General features: G+C 44.2%; 1 protein-coding gene across 1 annotated transcript in view; it reads left to right on the top strand.

Annotated features, from left to right (window-relative positions):
* Window positions 1–13,773, top strand: part of stab1 (stabilin 1) — a 169,129-nt gene extending 155,356 nt beyond the window's left edge. Inside the window, exons 61-69 of the mRNA XM_084172495.1 lie at window positions 5,095–5,228; window positions 5,904–6,069; window positions 7,224–7,330; window positions 7,549–7,668; window positions 8,355–8,507; window positions 8,843–8,956; window positions 9,496–9,648; window positions 12,289–12,390; window positions 13,010–13,773. Coding sequence (XP_084028621.1) covers window positions 5,095–5,228; window positions 5,904–6,069; window positions 7,224–7,330; window positions 7,549–7,668; window positions 8,355–8,507; window positions 8,843–8,956; window positions 9,496–9,648; window positions 12,289–12,390; window positions 13,010–13,072 — 1,112 coding nt within the window. The 3' untranslated portion in view covers window positions 13,073–13,773. The remainder of the gene's footprint in view (window positions 1–5,094; window positions 5,229–5,903; window positions 6,070–7,223; window positions 7,331–7,548; window positions 7,669–8,354; window positions 8,508–8,842; window positions 8,957–9,495; window positions 9,649–12,288; window positions 12,391–13,009) is intronic.
* Window positions 13,774–20,341: the final 6,568 nt, after the last annotated feature.

Raw genomic sequence — 20,341 nt, 5'->3', positions numbered from 1 at the left:
TTCAGTCAGTTAAATCTCTTGTTTGGCCCCATTTTGCCTGAGGAAAAGAAGCTGCCTAATAATTATACACACCTTGATATAGGGTGTTGATCTCCTTAGGCCACACCCTCCCTCATTACACAAATACACATCACCTGATATGCTTAAATCCAATAAGCATTCCAGTTTGTACAGCTTGGAGTTGGGAAATATGCATAATAATGATGATATGGTCAAAATACTGACTTGCCTAATAATTGTGTATTTGGTACATTAAAAAGAAAGAACGCTCTGGTGAGCTCAGGAACACCAAAAGGCCCGGAAGACCACGGAAAACAACTGTGGTGGATGACAGAATAATTAATATCCCTGGTGAAGAAAAACCCCTTCACAACAGTGGGCCAGATCAAGAACACCCTCCAGGAGGTAGGAGCATCTGTGTCAAAGTCAACAATCAAGAGAAGACTTCAGCGTAAATACAGAGGGTTTACCACAAGATGTAAACCGTTAGTAAGCCCCAAAAACAGGAAGACCAGATTAGTTTGCCAAAAAACATCTTAAAAAGCCTGTACAGTTCTGGAACAACATCCTATGGACAGATGAGACAAAGATCAACGTGTACCAGAATGATGAGAAGAGAAGAGTATGGAGAAGGGAAGGAACTGCTCAGGATCCGAAGCATACCACCTCATCAGGGAAGCATGGTGGAGGAAGTGTTATGGCGTGGGCATGTATGGCTGCCAATGGAACTTGTATTTATTGATGATGTGACTGCTGACAAAAGCAGCAGGATGAATTCTTTATTAGCTGCTCAGATTCAGCCAAACGCTTCAAAACTCATTGGACAGCACTTTACATTTACATTTACATTTACATACATTTTAGTCATTTAGCAGACGCTCTTATCCAGAGCGACTTACAGTGCATACATTTTTTTTTTTTTTTTTTTCATACCCCCTGTGGGAAACGAACCCACAACCCTGGCGTTGCAAACACCATGCTCTATCAACTGAGCTACATCCCTGCCGGCCATTCCCTCCCCTACCCTGGACGACGCTGGGCCAATTGCGCGCCGCCCCATGGGTCTCCCGGTCGCGGCCGGCTACGACAGAGCCTGGATTCGAACCAGGATCTCTAGTGGCACAGCTAGCACTGTGCTGCAGTGCCTTAGACCACTGCGCCACTCGGGAGACTTTACAGTGCAGATGGACAATGGCCCGAAGCATCCTGTGAAAGCAGTGGAATCTTCTGCAATGGCCAAGTCAATCACCTGACCTAAATCCAATATGCCCAAAAAACAAGCAGGAACTGAAGACAGCTGCAGTAAAGGCCTGGCAGAGCATCACCAGGGAAGAAACCCAGCATCAGGTGATGCCTGTGGGTTCCAGACTTCAGGCAGTCATTGACTGCAAAGGATTTGCAACCAAGTATTAAAACTAACAATTTAATTTATGATTATGTTAGTTTGTCCAATTACTTTTAAGCCCCTAAAATTGTAATTCCTACACGGTTCAGACAATAATTTTGACAAAACCCTTAAATGAAAGATGAAAGTCTACACTTAAAGCACATCTTGATTGTTTCCTTTCAAATCCATTGTGGCGGCGTACAGAGACAAAATGATGCAAATTGTGTCACCGTCCAAATACTTATGGACCTGACTGTATCTATTATGTAAATCTACACCTACACTAACGTTCTAAAGTTTGGGGTCACTTAGAAATGTCATTGTTTTCGAAAGAAAAGCACTTTTTTTGTCCATTGAAATAACATAAAATTGATCAGAAATACAGTGTAGACATATTTAATGTTGTAAATGGCTATTGTAGCTGGAAACGGCTGATTTTTTATGGAATATCTACATAGGCGTACAGAGGCCCATTATCAGCAACCATCAGTCCTGTGTTCCAATGGCACGTTGTGTTTGCTAATCCAAGTTTGATGATTCCATATGTGTTATTTCATGGTTTTGATGTCTTCACTATTATTCTACAATGTAGAAAATAGTAAAAAATTAAGAAAAACCCTTGATTGGAGTAGGTGTCAACTTTTGACTGGTAGTGTGTGTGTGTGTGTGTGTGTGTGTGTGTGTGTGTGTGTGTGTGTGTGGAAGGGCTCTGAATCCAGTGCATTCGGAAAGTATTCAGACCCCTTGACTTTTTCCACATTTTGTTACGTTACAGCCTTATTCTAAAATGGATCAAATTGTTGTTTTCCCTCAATCTACCAACAATACCCCATAATGACAAAGCAAAAACAGGTTTTGACATTTTTACAAATTTATTAAAAATAAAAATACCTTATTTACATAAGTATTCAGACCCTTTGCTATGAGACTGGAAATTGAGCTCAGGTGCATCCTGTTCCCATTGATCATCCTTGAGATGTTTCTACAACTTGATTGGAGTCCACCTGTGGTAAATTCAATTGATTGGACATGATCACACACACCTGTCTATATAAAGGTCCCACAGTTGACAGCGCATGTCAGAGCAAAAACCAAGCCATGAGGTCGAAGGAATTGTCCGTAGAGCTCCGAGACAGGATTGTGTCAAGGCACAGATCTGGGGAAGGGTACCAAACAAATTCTGCAGCATTCAAGGTCCCCAAGAACACAGTGGCTTCCAAATGGAAGAAGTTTGGAACCACCAAGACTCTTCCTAGAGCTGGCCACCCGGCCATACTGAGCAATCGGGGGAGAAGGGCCTTGGTCAGGGAGGTGACCAAGAACCCGATGGTCACTCTGACAAGATTCTCTGGTCTGATGAAACCAAGATTGAACCTGAATGCCAAGTGTCACGTTTGGAGGAAACCTGGCACCATCCCTATGGTGAAGCATGGTGGTGGCAGCATCATGCTGTGGGGATGTTTTTCAGCAGCAGGGACTGGGAAACTAGTCAGGATCGAGGGAAAGATGAACGGCGCAAAGTACAGAGAGATCCATGATGAAAAACTGCTCCAGAGCGCTCAGGATCGCCTTCCAACAGGACAACGACCCTAGGCACACAGCCAAGACAACACAGGAGTGGCTTCGGGACAAGTCTCTGAATGTCCTTGAGTGGCCCAGCCAGAGCCCGGACTTGAACCTGATCGAACATCTCTGGAGGGACCTGAAAGTAGCTGTGCAGCGACGCTCCCCATCCAATCTGACAGAGCTTGAGATCTGCAGAGAAGAATGGGAGAAACTCCCCAAATACAGGTGTGCCAAGCTTGTAGCGTCAGACCCAAGAAGACTCGAGGCTGTAATCGCTGCCAAAGGTGCTTCAACAAAGTACTGAGTAAAGGGTCTGAATACTTATGTAAATGTGATATCAGTTTGTTATTTGTAATAAATGTGCAAACATTTCTAAAAACCTGTTTTTGCTTGTGTGTAGATTGATGAGGGGGAAAAAATGTAATCAATTTTATAATAAGGCTGTAATGTAACAAAATGTGGAAAAAGTCAAGGGGTCTCAAAACTTTCCGAATGCACTGTATACATACATACATACATACATACATACATACATACATACATAACACACACATACACACTGAACAAAAATATAAATGCAACAATTTAAACAGATTTTACTGAGTTACAGTTCATATAAGGAAAACAATCAATTGAAATAAATTAATTAGGCCCTGATCTATGGATTTCACATGACTGGGAATACAGATATTAATATGTTGGTCCCAGATACCTTAAAAACAAATAAAGAGTCCCACACTAAATATATATAGTATAAACACTATGTATAAACTCCCAGTCATTTATTGGGTAACAAACCACCAACGTTTCGGCATCACTGTGCCTTCTTCAGGGTCACAGATACCTTTAAAAAAAAGGTAGGGGCGTGGATCACCAGTCAGTATCTGGTGTGACCACCATTTGCTTCATGCAACGCGACATCTCCTTCACATAGAGTTGATCAGGCTGTTGATTGTGGCCTGTGGAATGTTGTCCCACTCCTCTTCAATGGCTGTGCGAAGTTGCTGGGAATTGGCGGGACCTTGAACATGCTGTCGTACACGCCGATCCAGAGCATCCCAAACATGCTCAATGGGTGACATGTCTGGTGAGAATGCAGGCCATGGAAGAACTGGGACATTTTCAGCTTCCAGGAATTGTGTACAGGTCCTTGCGTCATGGGGCCGTGCATTATCATGCTGAAACATGAGACGATGGTGGCGGATGAATGGCACGACAATGGGCCTCAGGATCCCGTCACGGAATCTCTGTGCATTCAAATTGCCATCGATAAAATGCAATTGTGTTTGTTGTCCGTAGCTTATGCCTGCCCATACCATAACCCCACCGCCACCATGGGGCACTCTGTTCACAACGTTGACATCAGCAAACCGCTCGCCCACACGACGATGTACGTGGTCTACGGTTGTGAGGCCGGTTGGACGTACTGCCAAATTTTCTAAAACGACGTTGGAGGAGGCTTATGGTAGAGACATTAACATTAAATTATCTGGCAATAGCTCTGGTGGACATTCCTGCAGTCAGCATGCCAATTTCACGCTTCCTCAGAACTTGAGACATCTGTGGCATTGTGTTGTGTGAAAAAACTGCACATTTTAGAGTGGCCTTTTTTTATTGTCCCCAGCACAAGGTGGAACATTTTGTGTATCTTTTATTTCAGCTCATGAAACATGGGACCAACATGTTGCATTTTATATGGCATCCTAACCCTAACCCTATTCTCTATGTAGTGCATTTAGATCTAGACCACTTGAGTGAAGATAGTCAGATCGGGTGAAGGGTAGTCAGATCGGGTGAAGGGTAGTCAGATGGATCTTCCCAATTGTGTCAGGTTATTTATACATATTAAAAGCTGGACTCAGCGAGATGACAGCAGTAGTGGAACAACAACATTACTGCAACAACTAAGAGCATTGAAGCGCGACGCTAAACTCCTCTGATGTTTTGGTCCGGTAGCTACTGCGTTGTAGCAGCGTGATGCGAACCCCTGCACATGCTCAGACACTCTGTGACTGGGTGTATAAATAGTATTTAATCACGCTCACCGTAATATCTCCCATGCTGCTCATGGCAACATCATGTTGCAGATTCTACCTTTAAAAGTGATAGATATTCATTTCCATTTTGTTATGTGTCATCAGGTAACACTGCCGGAGTGTTCCACCTGCGTTCCCCTGCAGGGAAGTACCAGATGAACTTCACGGACGCTGAGCGAGCCTGTCAGGCTGAGGGGGCTACGCTCGCCACCTTCTCTCAGATGGCTGATGCGCAACAGGTCAGAGGCCATCCTTTAAAAGGAACATCTGGGATTCAGACAACAAAGCAATCACCCTGCCACTTTTCATCAATAGCTATATATTATTAATTTAAAAGTGCAAAACATTGATGTGCCAATCCCAGACTGCCCATTTAAAAATGATACTCTTGGTTTGATTTAAAGTGTTAGTTACCAACTACTTGGGCAGTGGCAGTCGTTTTGAAGTTGAACCAGGTGAAGGGTTTACAGCAAACTACAGATCAGAGGACATCATTAACTCTGAGCTGCATGATACTGATGATTGAAAGTGATAGTTCACTATTTAGAAGTTTTACTTCATTTGGTGATGATTCCTCCAAAACAGTGGATGTGTCCCAATCCTCCCCTGTGCACTTGCACACTCCTGGTCAGTGGAAACTCCCAGGCTCCAGCCAATGCTTATGTCAATCTAAAAAAATGTTAATCCATGACGACCAGGAAGTGGACAAGTGTAGACTTCAGGAGGAGTGCGGAGAAGCAGGATGAAACCAGTAACTGTCTGATGTTGCGGAGAAGCAGGATGAAACCAGTAACTGTCTGATGTTGCGGAGAAGCAGGATGAAACCAGTAACTGTCTGATGTTGCGGAGAAGCAGGATGCAACCAGTAACTGTCTGATGTTGCAGTTCATGTGTGTGTTTGTGTCTGTCTCTAGCTGGGGATGCATGTGTGTGCTGCTGGATGGATAGAAGGGAAGAAGGTGGGTTATCCGACCAGGTTTCCCTCGGTCAGGTGTGGTGACAACCATGTTGGTATAGTGCTGTACAACGACCCGGTGGACCCCAGCAGACAATACGACACCTACTGTTACAGACTGTCAGGTAACCCTATCAACCAGGGTCGGGCTCCATTTACCAGTTCATTCAGGAAGTACTGTACACTGAAATTCCAATTCTCCTCAATGCCATTCAATGAGGAACATTTTGAATTTTGTTTACTTTCTGAATTGACTGAAATTGAATTGACCCTAACCCTGCTATCAACACTTTTGTTTACACTATAAGTACACAATGGATCAAGGCCCGAGTGCTGATCTGGGATCAGGGGATAAAGGGTCTCAGAGTAGCAGTGCTGATCTGGGATCAGGGCATAAAGGGTCTCAGAGTAGCAGTGCTGATCTGGGATCAGGGCATAAAGCATCTCAGAGTAGCAGTGCTGATCTGGGATCAGGGCATAAAGGGTCTCAGAGTAGCAGTACTGATCTGGGATCAGGCCCCTCCATGTCCATATAATAATTAATTATGATATAAAAAGAAAACAGATCTCCCTGTAGATGTGTCCTGTGCATTCCAACCAGTCCGTCTCTCTGTAGATGTGTCCTGTGCATTCCAACCAGTCCGTCTCTCTGTAGATGTGTCCTGTGCATTCCAACCAGTCCGTCTCTCTGTAGATGTGTCCTGTGCATTCCAACCAGTCTGTCTCCCTGTAGATGTGTCCTGTGCATTCCAACCAGTCCGTCTCCCTGTAGATGTGTCCTGTGCATTCCAACCAGTCTGTCTCCCTGTAGATGTGTCCTGTGCATTCCAACCAGTCCGTCTCCCTGTAGATGTGTCCTGTGCATTCCAACCAGTCCGTCTCTCTGTAGATGTGTCCTGTGCATTCCAACCAGTCCGTCTCCCTGTAGATGTGTCCTGTGCATTCCAACCAGTCCATCCCCCTGTAGATGTGTCCTGTGCATTCCAACCAGTCCGTCTCCCTGTAGATGTGTCCTGTGCATTCCAACCAGTCCGTCTCTCTGTAGATGTGTCCTGTGCATTCCAACCAGTCTGTCTCCCTGTAGATGTGTCCTGTGCATTCCAACCAGTCCGTCTCCCTGTAGATGTGTCCTGTGCATTCCAACCAGTCTGTCTCCCTATAGATGTGTCCTGTGCATTCCAACCAGTCCGTCTCCCTGTAGATGTGTCCTGTGCATTCCAACCAGTCTGTCTCTCTGTAGATGTGTCCTGTGCATTCCAACCAGTCTGTCTCTCTGTAGATGTGTCCTGTGTGTGTGGAAGTCGGTACGTGGGCAACGGGGAATTCTGTAACGGAGACCTGGCCAGTGTTGTGGCTACCAACTTAAACTACTCTGTATTCTACAATGTAAGTTTGTTGTTTCATTAAGCATTAATCCTAAATTAAGATCCTCACATGCAACTCAGACTTAATTGTATTAATTCAAATTAAAGTGAACGAATTAGCACAAATGTCAATGACATTGGGACATTTGCTAACGGTATGGATCTCAAGTTAGGATTTGGCCCTCCTTTGTGAGTGCAAATATTGAAAACCATTAAATTGATTGTCTCTCCTGGTTGTAGATATTGTTGAAGTATGCAGGCTCGTCTACAGAGGGAGAAGCTCTATTGGACTTTCTCTCCACCAGTTCATCCTATGCTACTCTGTTTGTGCCACTCAACGCTGGGTTCTCTGAGAATGAGGTGATTTTATTTTAACATCTGAAATCATGGAACAAAACAAAAGTAATTTATATTTACTTTTTCCCTGTAAATTAATGTATTTTATTTTTCATTTTAAAAAGGAGAGGTCACCTAAATTACAAAATGACAGACTAAGCTTTCGTTTAGCTAGTTTGGTTTAGCTAGTTTGGTTTAGCTAGTTTGGTTTAGCTAGTTTGGTTTAGCTAGTTTGGTTTAGCTAGTTTCAGCTACCCTGGCAGTGGCAGGTACTGTTTCCACATGCTAACATTTTAGCATTTGTGGCACAAATCCCATTCAAGTCAAGGGACCGATATTATATATATATATATATATATATATATTTTTTTTTTTTAATCATCTATAAGTGACTTTGGTGAACTTCAAAATCAATTTGAGATACTTTCTGATGATTTGGACATGATGCACGAAAAAAAAAATGTTATATCGGTCCCATGACTTGAATGGAATTTTTGCCACAAATGCTAAAACGTTAGCATTTGAAAACAATGCCAGTGAAACTAAACCAAAGCATGGATTGCGATCATACCATGTCCATAGACTGCTGACAGGGTAAGGAAACAAATGCATTTCATAATTTGTGTGCACTATCCTTTTAATGATGTATAGTTTTGTATAAATGAATGTGTATTTGTCATTTGATGTATATTTTCTTGACTGTGTGGTAGACGTTATCAGACCGGGATGTGGAGTACCACATCTCCACTAACAACAGCATTATGCTCTATGAGGACCTGAAACACGACGGAGTCGTCCCCTCCCGACTGGGATATAACCTCTCGGTGGCCATTTCCTCCAGCAACACCACACAGCAGAACCAGGTGAGTGGACCGGACACCACACAGCAGAACCAGGTGGCCATGTCCTCCAGCAACACCACACAGCAGAACCAGGTGAGTGGACCCGTCTGTTACAGATGTCCGGGAGCTGGTTGTGCAATTCAAACAGTCTTCACTTCAGATCAACGTGTTACCAATAAGTTGTAAAATTAAAAATAAAATTTAAAAAAGTGTATAACATCATACATTTCTTAAAGCAACAATTCATTTCATGGAAGTTTTGATTTGGATGAAGTGATTCTTGATTGTGTGTGTGTGTGTGTGTGTGTGTGTGTGTGTGTGTGTGTGTGTGTGTGTGTGTGTGTGTTTCCCCACAGGAGCCCCAGACGTTCAAACTAGTGAACCGAAGGCTAGTGTTGACCTGGGACATCCCAGCATACAATGGAATCATCCATGTCATAGAGGGCCCACTCAGAGCCCCACCCCTACCAGTGAGTGAAGCAGGACCCTACATGCACATCCTAGATCAGTTTTACATTTCCCCCACTAATGGTTAAGGTTCGGCTTGGGGGAGGGGAATCACATCCTAGATCAGTTTTACATTTCCCCCACTAATGGTTAAGGTTCGGCTTGGGGGAGGGGAAGCAGATCCTGGATCTGTACCTATGGGAAACTTCAACCCAGAGTGAACAGGGTTCATCTGCTCCTTATCAGACCATCATAACAATCCTAATTCATCGCAAATTCCACCCTATTCCAGAGCCACATAAGGGTCTGTGGTCAACGGTAACACATAAGGGTCTCTGGTCAACAGTAACACATAAGGGTCTCTGGTCAACGGTAACACATAAGGGTCTGTGGTCAACGGTAACACATAAGGGTCTCTGGTCAACGGTAACACATAAGGGTCTGTGGTCAACGGTAACACCCTACAGTATGAGGGAATAGGGTACCATTTGAGAAGCATGTCTGGTATCTTTTTGTGGCTTTGTCCCTTCTAGTAATTCTATTTCTATGACCATCATGGCAGGTGCACCATGCCCAGTCATCAGGCCCTTCCCACCAGGGCGGGACTGTGGCCACCTCCATCCTGGTCCCCTGTCTGATAGGCTGCGTCATCGCTGGCCTCACCTACTACGTCTTCAAACACAAGAACGACGCCTTCCGCTTCCATTACTTCAAGGTAACAAGTCCCCCAAACGGCACCCTATTGCTTATATATATACGTGGTCCTCTGTAGCTCAACTGGTAGAGCACGGCGCTTGTAACGCCAAGGTAGTGGGTTCGATCCCCGGGACCACCCATACACAAAAATGTATGCACGCATGACTGTAAGTCGCTTTGGATAAAAGCGTCTGCTAAATGGCATATTATTATTATATTATTATATAGTGCACTACTTTAGACCAGATCCATAGGGCTCTGGTCTAAAGTAGTGCACTACATAGGGAATAGGAGGCCATTCTCTGGTCTAAAGTAGTGCACTATATAGGGAATAGGGGGCCATTCTCTGGTCTAAAGTAGTGCACTATATAGGGAATAGGGTGCCATTCTCTGGTCTAGAGTAGTGCACTATATAGGGAATAGGGGGCCATTCTCTGGTCTAAAGTAGTGCACTATATAGGGAATAGGGGGCCATTCTCTGGTCTAAAGTAGTGCACTATATAGGGAATAGGGTGCCATTCTCTGGTCTAAAGTAGTGTACTATTTAAGGAATAGGGTGCCATTCTCTGGTCTAAAGTAGTGCACTATATAGGGAATAGGGTGCCATTCTCTGGTCTAAAGTAGTGCACTATATAGGGAATAGGGGGCCATTCTCTGGTCTAAAGTAGTGCACTATATAGGGAATAGGGTGCCATTCTCTGGTCTAAAGTAGTGCACTATTTAAGGAATAGGGTGCCATTCTCTGGTCTAAAGTAGTGCACTATATAGGGAATAGGGTGCCATTCTCTGGTCTAAAGTAGTGCACTATATAGGGAATAGGGGGCCATTCTCTGGTCTAAAGTAGTGCACTATATAGGGAATAGGGGGCCATTCTCTGGTCTAAAGTAGTGCACTATATAGGGAATAGGGGGCCATTCTCTGGTCTAAAGTAGTGCACTATATAGGGAATAGGGTGCCATTCTCTGGTCTAAAGTAGTGCACTATATAGGGAATAGGGGCCATTCTCTGGTCTAAAGTAGTGCACTATTTAAGGAATAGGGTGCCATTTGTGACACAAAGAACCCTTCATCTCTGTACACTAATAAGGGCTCAATCCCAATTTGACATATGCACGTGTCAGTCGTATTTTTGCATAAATTATTAATAGGAGATAAGAAAATGTTACTCAGTAGTGCAGCTTTAAAAGTCTGCATGCTGGCCTAGCCTACATACTGCTGCATTTATTTAGTTTTCAATTTGAAAAAAACTAACTAACAGTTTTCCTGCTGATGAAAACGTAGAAATGTGGAACCAAATCCACCTATTTTTATTTAATTTTTTTATTTATCAGACGCTCTTATCCAGGAGCAATTAGGGTTAAGTGCCTTGCTCTAGGGCACATCGACAGATTTTTCACCTAGTCGGCTCAGGGAATAGAACCAGCGACCTTTCGGTTACTGGCACAACGCTCTTAACCACTAAGCTACCTGCCGCCTCTTGAGTTGGGCTACTTTTTGACCAGTCACTCAGAGGATTCTTTGTATTGTGTTTTAGTTGTATTGTTACATAGTTGTATTTTACATTTGTGTAACTTGTCCATCAGTCTATCAGTGTTCTGTGTGGACCCCAGGAAGAGTAGCTGCTGCAAAAAGCTAATGGGGATCCAAACAAACACATTTGACATTCACCGAATAACAATAGCCAGAAATCTAGTCCGTCTGTGCCAACAATCCACTCCTGCCAGTCCTTGTCAAGCAAAACAATATGTTTGCCATGACAAGGAGGTGGGGAGGGGGAAAACTGAAAGCTATGGTCAAACCATTGATGTCTAATGCTGTGAGGGGAACGGCACCTCCGTACCTTCAGGCTCTGATCAGTCCCTACACCCAAACGAGGGCATTGCGTTCATCCACATCTGGCCTGCTGGCTCCCCTTCCTCTGCGGAAGCATAGTTCCCGCTCAGCCCAGTCAAAACTGTTCGCTGCTCTGGTGCCCCAATGGTGGAACAAGCTCCCTCACGACGCCAGGACAGCGGAGTCACTCACCACCTTCCGGAGACACTTGAAACCCCACCTCTTTAAGGAATACCTGGGATAGGAAAAAGTAATCCTTCTTCCCCCACAAAAAAAGAAGAAAAAGGTGGTTGTCCCACTGGCTATCATAAGTTGAATGCACCAATTTGTAAGTCGCTCTGGATAAGAGCATCTGCTAAATGACGAAAATGGAAATGTCCTGTTTTCATGGTCCTTTAGATGGCTGATTATGCCTAAATCTAATTTGAGTGTCTGAGTGTTTAATCTGGCTGGATGAACTTCGAACGGGGCTGGATTAAAGTGGCGCGTGGTTTCATCCAAATGCAACGAGCCGCTTGTGGATTTGACAGCGCTAATGCAGTTCCACCTCCAACACCGCCAAAACAATGATGTGTGGATGTCTATCTGATTGAATCTAGCCCCAAGTTGTTGTATAAATACAAAAATATCCGTCATTATACTCCCATTTGAACTTTGTTGTGCTTTTAAAACGTCTGAAAGCTCAATGAGAACACGTTTAGATGACAACTAAACCAAATATCTGACAAGGTTACCCACATTTCCACGTTGAAATGACATGGTATGCCCAGTTGAAGGGGCTTTCTAAAACTAGATTTCATTGACTGACACGTCTCCCATGGTGACAGAATGAAGAGGAGGATGATAAACCTGCTCTGATGTCCATTCCCAACCCACTCTACAGTGGAGCCAGCGCCTTCAACCAACCCTTTGGTATCAATGAACAATGTGTAAGTCTCAATAATGATATGTTATATCTCAATAACGCGACGGATCAATGTGTAAAGGCCAGGATTCAATCTGATCCCGCCTGTCAACAATGCTATATTTAAAATGTAATTACTAATTGGAGGCGACATATGCAGTATGGATGCAGTCTCTGTGAATGTGGGAACATTGCCTTTAAAAAAAGCAGAGTTGTCGACAAACCGCGATCAGATTGAATCTTGACCTAAGTCAATGTTATATCTCAATACTGTTCGCTTAACAAACCGCGATCAGATTGAATCTTGACCTAAGTCAATGTTATATCTCAATACTGTTAGCTTAACAAACCGCGATCAGATTGAATCTTGACCTAAGTCAATGTTATATCTCAATACTGTTAGCTTAACAAACCGCGATCAGATTGAATCTTGACCTAAGTCAATGTTATATCTCAATACTGTTAGTTTAACACATTTATTTTTTTAACCACATTGGGACTATAGGATTTCCTCTTGAATCCGTAACTGAACTTCTGCCTCTGGGGGTGCTCTTGAGCCAAAATGGGGTCCCCTGAATGGACAGAGATTGTTCAGAAATAACCTATAATCATCTAATGGTTAAACATTTTCTTTCCATGTCTAGGCTTCACCAGCAGGAGAGGCAGAACCAGAACCGGCTCCTCCAGCACCTCAACTACTGGATTAATGAGAACAATAAAACTCTATGGAAGAGCTGGAGTCAATTGACTTTCTGCATTTGAGCAAACTATGCTGGGAATGTGTAAATAAAACATGATTTAGCCCTGTGTTTTCCAAAGACAATGGCTGGGATTCAATCCGTAGAAATGCCGTCTACCATGTGCTTTTTAATGTTCCTGTGTGTGGAGATGCTCTACTCCTGTAGCTCAGTTGGTGCCAGGGTTGTGGGTTCGATTCCCACGGGGGGCCAGTATGAAAAAATGTATGCACTCACTAACTGTAAGTCGCTCTGGATAAGAGCGTCTGCTAAATGACTAAAATGTAAATGTAAAATGTACTGGCAAACACTATTGGAATTTACTTTTAAAATGTCAAACGTGTTAAAACGCGGCCTCCTTTAAAAAGGCACATTGTCAGCTGTCCTATGTGTATATATCTATAACATCTTGAATTTAATCCTGGCCTAATCCTGGCCTAATCTCGGCAGTAGGTCTGTTTTCCAAAGATCTGTAAGGGACTAGGGCTAGGCTATTCAGAACTGGATTGAAGACTCAACCCTCCACAGAAACAACACTGATGCAAAATGTTATGACACTGTATTAAAATATTCCTTCTAGGCATCCCTTGTATAGATTATTGGTCATTATTTGATGGTATAAATTCTGTTACTACAACATAACCATTTATTAATTAAACTCCCTTTCACCCAACAATCAGATTTTTCATTTAAATTTGAATTTCCCAGGATAAACTTTATTAGAATTAAAATGTATTCAACACATACCAGAACATTTTGTTTGGATATTAATTTACTGGACTGACATAATTAGATAACTGGCACTTTAGGTAGGCTTTGTTTACCCCTGACTTTAGCGGAAAACAATTTTTACTTCAAGAATGTCACCTCCGCTTCCCTTTAAAGCCGCAAATCTCCTCAGAGGGAGCACCAACCCCCACCTCTCTGCTCCTCAGAGGGAGCACCAACCCCCAGCGCTCTGCTCCTCAGAGGGAGCACCAACCCCCAGCGCTCTGCTCCTCAGAGGGAGCACCAACCCCCACCTCTCTGCTCCTCAGAGGGAGCACCAACCCCCAGCGCTCTGCTCCTCAGAGGGAGCACCAACCCCCACCTCTCTGCTCCTCAGAGGGAGCACCAACCCCCAGCGCTCTGCTCCTCAGAGGGAGCACCAACCCCCACCTCTCTGCTCCTCAGAGGGAGCACCAACCCCCACCTCTCTGCTCCTCAGAGGGAGCACCAACCCCCAGCGCTCTGCTCCTCAGAGGGAGCACCAACCCCCAGCGCTCTGCTCCTCAGAGGGAGCACCAACCCCCACCTCTCTGCTCCTCAGAGGGAGCACCAACCCCCAGCGCTCTGCTCCTCAGAGGGAGCACCAACCCCCAGCGCTCTGCTCCTCAGAGGGAGCACCAACCCCCACCTCTCTGCTCCTCAGAGGGAGCACCAACCCCCAGCGCTCTGCTCCTCAGAGGGAGCACCAACCCCCAGCGCTCTGCTCCTCAGAGGGAGCACCAACCCCCACCGCTCTGCTCCTCAGAGGGAGCACCAACCCCCACCTCTCTGCTCCTCAGAGGGAGCACCAACCCCCAGCGCTCTGCTCCTCAGAGGGAGCACCAACCCCCAGCGCTCTGCTCCTCAGAGGGAGCACCAACCCCCACCTCTCTGCTCCTCAGAGGGAGCACCAACCCCCAGCGCTCTGCTCCTCAGAGGGAGCACCAACCCCCAGCGCTCTGCTCCTCAGAGGGAGCACCAACCCCCAGCGCTCTGCTCCTCAGAGGGAGCACCAACCCCCAGCGCTCTGCTCCTCAGAGGGAGCACCAACCCCCAGCGCTCTGCTCCTCAGAGGGAGCACCAACCCCCAGCGCTCTGCTCCTCAGAGGGAGCACCAACCCCCAGCGCTCTGCTCCTCAGAGGGAGCACCAACCCCCAGCGCTCTGCTCCTCAGAGGGAGCACCAACCCCCAGCGCTCTGCTCCTCAGAGGGAGCACCAACCCCCAGCGCTCTGCTCCTCAGAGGGAGCACCAACCCCCAGCGCTCTGCTCCTCAGAGGGAGCACCAACCCCCAGCGCTCTGCTCCTCAGAGGATGATGAGCTGCAGTGTTAGTGGGAGCAGCATGGAAATGGTTCAATATGAATGGATGAAGAATCACCTTTGTCAGCTGGCTGGCTGGGATGACTAACAAGATTGACGATGGAAATTGATATTTTTTAAAAACCTGTAACCCAAACAGATATTTCAATCAATCTATATTTAGGGCTCTATTCAATCTGTGAAGCTGAAGCGTTACAGATTCCACGACAGAAATGTAAAGATATTTTCAGATTGAGCCGACGTACACTACATGACCAAAAGTATGTGGACACCTGATTACAAAATCATGGGCATTAATATGGAGTTGGTCCCCCCTTTGCTGCTATAACAGCCTCCACTCTTCTGGGAAGGCTTTCCACTAGATGTTGGAACATTACTGCAGGGATTTGCTTCAATTCAGCCACAAGAGCATTAGTGAGGTTGGGCACTGATGTTGGGTGATTAGGCCTGGCTCGCAGTCTGCGTTCCAATTCATCCCAAAGGTGTTCGATGGGGTTAAGGTCAGGGCTCTGTGCAGGCCAGTCAAGTTCTTCCACACCGATCTCGACAAACCATTTCTGTATGGACCTAGCTTTATGCATGGGGGCCTTCCCCAAACTGTTGTCACAAAGTTGGAAGCATAGAATTGTCTAGAATGTCATTGTATGCTGTAGCGTTAAGATTTCCCTTCACTGGAACTAAGGAGCCTAGCCCGAACCATGAAAAACAGCCCCAGACCATTATTCCTCCTCCACCAAACTTTACAGTTGGCACTATGCATTGGGGCAGGTAGCGTTCTCCTGGCATCCGCCAAACCCAGATTTGTCCATCGGACAGCCAGATGGTGAAGCGTGATTCATCACTCCAGAGAATGCATTTCCACTGCTCCAGAGTCCAATGGCGGTGAGCTTTACACCACTCCAGCCGACGCTTGGCATTGCTCATGGTGATGTTAGGCTTGTGTACAGCTGCTCTGCCATGGAAACCCATTTCATAAAGCTCCCAACAGTGCTTATTCAAAGCCATGATTAAAGTGCGGTGTTTGTTGTTCAGAATGGAAGAGGTAACTATCCTGAACAAAAATATAAACGCAACATGAAAAGTGTTGGTCCCATGTTTCATGAGCTGAAGTAAAAGATCCCAGAAATGTTTCATACGCACAAAAAGCTTATTGCTATCAAATGTTGTGCACAAATTTGTTCACATCCCTGTCAGTGAGCATTTCTCCTTTACCAAGAACCTATTAAACAACATGATCATTACACAGGTGCACCTTGTGCGGGGGACAATAAAAGGCCACTCTAAAATGTGCAGTTTTATCACACAACACAATGCCACAGATGTTTTGAGGGAGCGTGCAATTGGTATGCAGACTGCAAGAATGGCCAGAGCAGTTGTCAGAGAATTTAATGTTCATTTCTCTACCATAAATGTCATGGAAATACTTCTCAAAGATATCTCTCAGACACTGGAGCTTGTGAGTTCAGAATAGACTTTATTACAAAGTATCAAGCCGAGCCGGTCCGCGGAGCAACTGCCGGTCCCAGACTCGGAGATCTCTTTTTATACAGTTACATGATTATAAACGTTCATAGTCACTTTGGTCTATTTATGTTAATGTATTTTCTCTTTGTCCCGTTTACTCTCGTTCAATTCTGCTTCGGTTTCCCCTCCTTCTTTCTGACACTAATCTCGGGGCGTAGACTGGTGGCGTGGTTTCAACAGTTTCTTTAAAAAATTATATAAGTACATACTTGAGGATTATTATAGGATTATATAGCCAACTCCCTTAAACACATAATTGCATATAATGATTCTGTTTACGTCTTATATTCCACGATACATGCTATGGAAAAATACCTATATATTCCACCTCCAAAATCGTTTTAGAGATTTGGCAGTACGTCCAACCGGTTTCACAACTGCAGACCACATGTAACCACGCCAGCCCAGGACCTCCACATCCGGCTTCTTCACCTGCGGGATCATTTGAGACCAGCCACCCGGACAGCTGATGAAACTGTGGGTTAACACAACTAGGGCTGTGTCATGAAATTGTCAGCCGGTGATTGTCAAGCAAATAACTGCCGGTCTCACAGTAATTGACCGTTAATTAAGATAAGATTGTTTTGATCACATGGACTGGGATATGTTCCGGGTTGCCTCTGAGAATAACACTGATGTATACACTGACACGGTGACTGAGTTCATCAGGAAGTGTATAGTGGATGTTGTTCCCACTGTGACTATTAAAACCTACCCAAACCAAAAACCGTCCTTAGAGCATTCGCAGACCAGCTGGCTGGAGTGTTTACAGACATATTCAATCTCTCCCTAACCCAGTTTGCTGTCCCCACTTGCTTCAAGATGGCCACCATTGTTCCTGTACCCAAGAATGCTAAAGGTACCTGAACTAAATGACTATCGCCCCGTAGCACTCACTTCTGTCATCATGAAGTTCTTTGAGAGGCTTTTATCCAAAGCGACTTAGTCATGCGTGCATACAGGGATGTAGCTCAGTTGGTAGAGCATGGCGTTTGCAACGCCAGGGTTGTGGGTTCGATTCCCACGGGGGGCCAGTATGAAAAATAAAAAATAAATGTATGCACTAACTGTAAGTCGCTCTGGATAAGAGCGTCTGCTAAATGACTAAAATGTAATGTCTTGCCACTCAACCATACAGGCCTAATTGGTGGAGTGCTGCAGAGATGGTTGTCCTTCTGGAATGTTCTCCCATCTCCACAGAGGAACTCTGGAGCTGTCAGAGTAACCATCGGGTTCTTGGTCACCTCCCTGACCAAGGTCCTTCTCCCCCGATTGCTCAGTTTGGCCGGGCGGCCAGCTCTAGGAAGAGTCTTGGTGGTTCCAAACTTCTTCCATTATAGAATGATGGAGGCCACTGTGTTCTTGGAGACCTTCAATGCTTCAGAAATGTTTTGGTACCCTTCCCCAGATCTGTGCCTCGACACAATCCTGTCTCGGAGCGCTTCGGACAATTCCTTCGACCTCATGGCTTGGTTTTTGCTCTGACATGAACTGTCAACTGTGGAACCTTATATAGACAGGTGTGTGCCTTTCCAAATCATGTCCAATCAATTGAATTTACCACAGGTCGACTCCAATCAAGTTGTAGAAACATCTCAAGGATGATCAATGGAAACACCTGAGCTGAATTTCAAGTCTCATAGCAAAAGGGTCTGAATACTTATGTAAATGTGATATTTTCATTTATTTTTAATACATTAGCAAGAACGTCTAAAAACATGTTTTTGCTTTGCCATTATGGGGTATTGTGTATAGATTGACGAGGGAAAAAAACAATTTAATCAATTTTAGAATAAGGCTGTAACATAACAAAATGTGGAAAAAGGTAAGGGGTCTGAAAACTTTCCAAATGCTCTGTACACACACTCAGGACTCTTTTACTTTTAGATGTGTGTATTGTTGTGAATTGCTAGATATTACTGCACTGTTAGTTTTTGAAATATTTAGAACAAACATATTATTTGCACCCACTCTGAAACTAACTGCATCTCTTTCAGTCGCTGTAGTAGCTGACGTGTATAGTGTTGAGTCATCCGCATATATAGACACTCTGGCTTTACTCAAAGCCAGTGGCATGTCATTAGTAAAGATTTAATAAAGTAAGGGGCCTAGACAGCTGCCCTGGGGAACTCCTGATTCTACCTGGATTATGTTGCAGAGGCTTCAATTAAAGAACACCCTCTGTGTTCTGTTAGACAGGTAACTCTTTATCCACAGTATAGCAGGGGGTGTAAAGCCATAACACATACGTTTTTCCAGCATCAGACTATGATCGATAATGTCAAAAGCTGCACTGAAGTCTAACAAAATCAATTTCTCTCAGCCAATTCCTAATTTGTGTAAGTGCTGTGCTTGTTGAATGTCCTTCCCTATAAGCGTGCTGAAAGTCTTGTCAATTTGTTTGACTAGATACAATGCTATTTTACAATAAACAAAAGTTTACTAAGGGTTGGTAACAGGCTGATTGGTCGGCTATTTGAGCCAGTAAAGGGGGCTTTAATATTCTTAGGTAGCGGAATGACTTTTGCTTCCCTCCAGGCCTGAGGGCACACACTTTCTAGTAGGCTTAAATTGAAAATATGACAAATAGGAGTGGCAATATCGTCCACTATTATGTCATTTTCCATCCAAGTTGTCAGACCCCGGTGGCTTGTCATTGTTGATAGACAACAATAATTTTTTCACCTTTTCCACACTTACTTTACGGAATTCAAAATTATAATGCTCGTCTTTCATAATTTGGTCAGATATACTTGGATGTGTAGTGTCAGCATTTGCTGCTGGCATGTCATGTCTAAGCTTGTTAATTCTGCCAATAAAAAATCATTAAAGTAGTTGGCAATATCAGTCGGATTTGTGACGAATGAGCCATCTGATTCAATGAATGATGGAGCTGAGTTTGCCTTTTTTCCCAAAATGTCATTTAAGCTCCAAAGCGTTTTACCATCATTTATCTTGTTTCATAGTACAGTTTCTTATTTTTATTCAGTTTATTCACATGATTTCTCAATTTGCAATACGTTTGCCAATCGGTTGTACAGCCAGAGTTAATTGTCATTCCTTTTGCCTCATCCCTCTCAACCATTCAATTCTTCAATGTATCATCAATCCACGGGGATTTAACAGTTTTACATCAACAACATAATAATCACTTCAAAACGTATTGTATGACCTCTTATACACTATATTAGGCCCAGCCTTTGGAACTTTGGTTTTCCTAGATATGGCTACTATATTGTGATCACTACATCCGATGGATTTGGATACTGCTTTAAAGCAAATTTCTGCAGCATTAGTAAAGATGTGATCAATACATGTTGGTGATTTAATTCCTGTACTGTTTGTAACTACCCTGGTAGGTTGACTGATAACCTGAACCAGGTTGCAGGCACTGGTTACAGTTTGAAACTTTCTCTTGAGTGGGCAGCCTGATGAAAGCCAGTCAATATTTAAATCACCCAGAAAGTATACCTCTATTGATATCACATACATTATCAAGCATTTCACACATGTTATCCAGATCCTGACCGTTAGCACTTGGTCTATAGCAGCTTCCCACCAGAATGGGCTTTAGGTGAGGCAGGTGAACCTGTAGCCATATTACTTCAACAGTATTTAACATGAGATTCTCTAAGCTTTACAGGAAT

The sequence above is a fragment of the Coregonus lavaretus genome (genome assembly GCF_964263955.1).
Source record: "Coregonus lavaretus genome assembly, chromosome: 12".
NCBI lineage: Eukaryota > Metazoa > Chordata > Actinopteri > Salmoniformes > Salmonidae > Coregonus > Coregonus lavaretus.
Note: the sequence above shows the minus strand (reverse complement) of the source record. Positions and strands in the feature narration are given on the sequence as shown.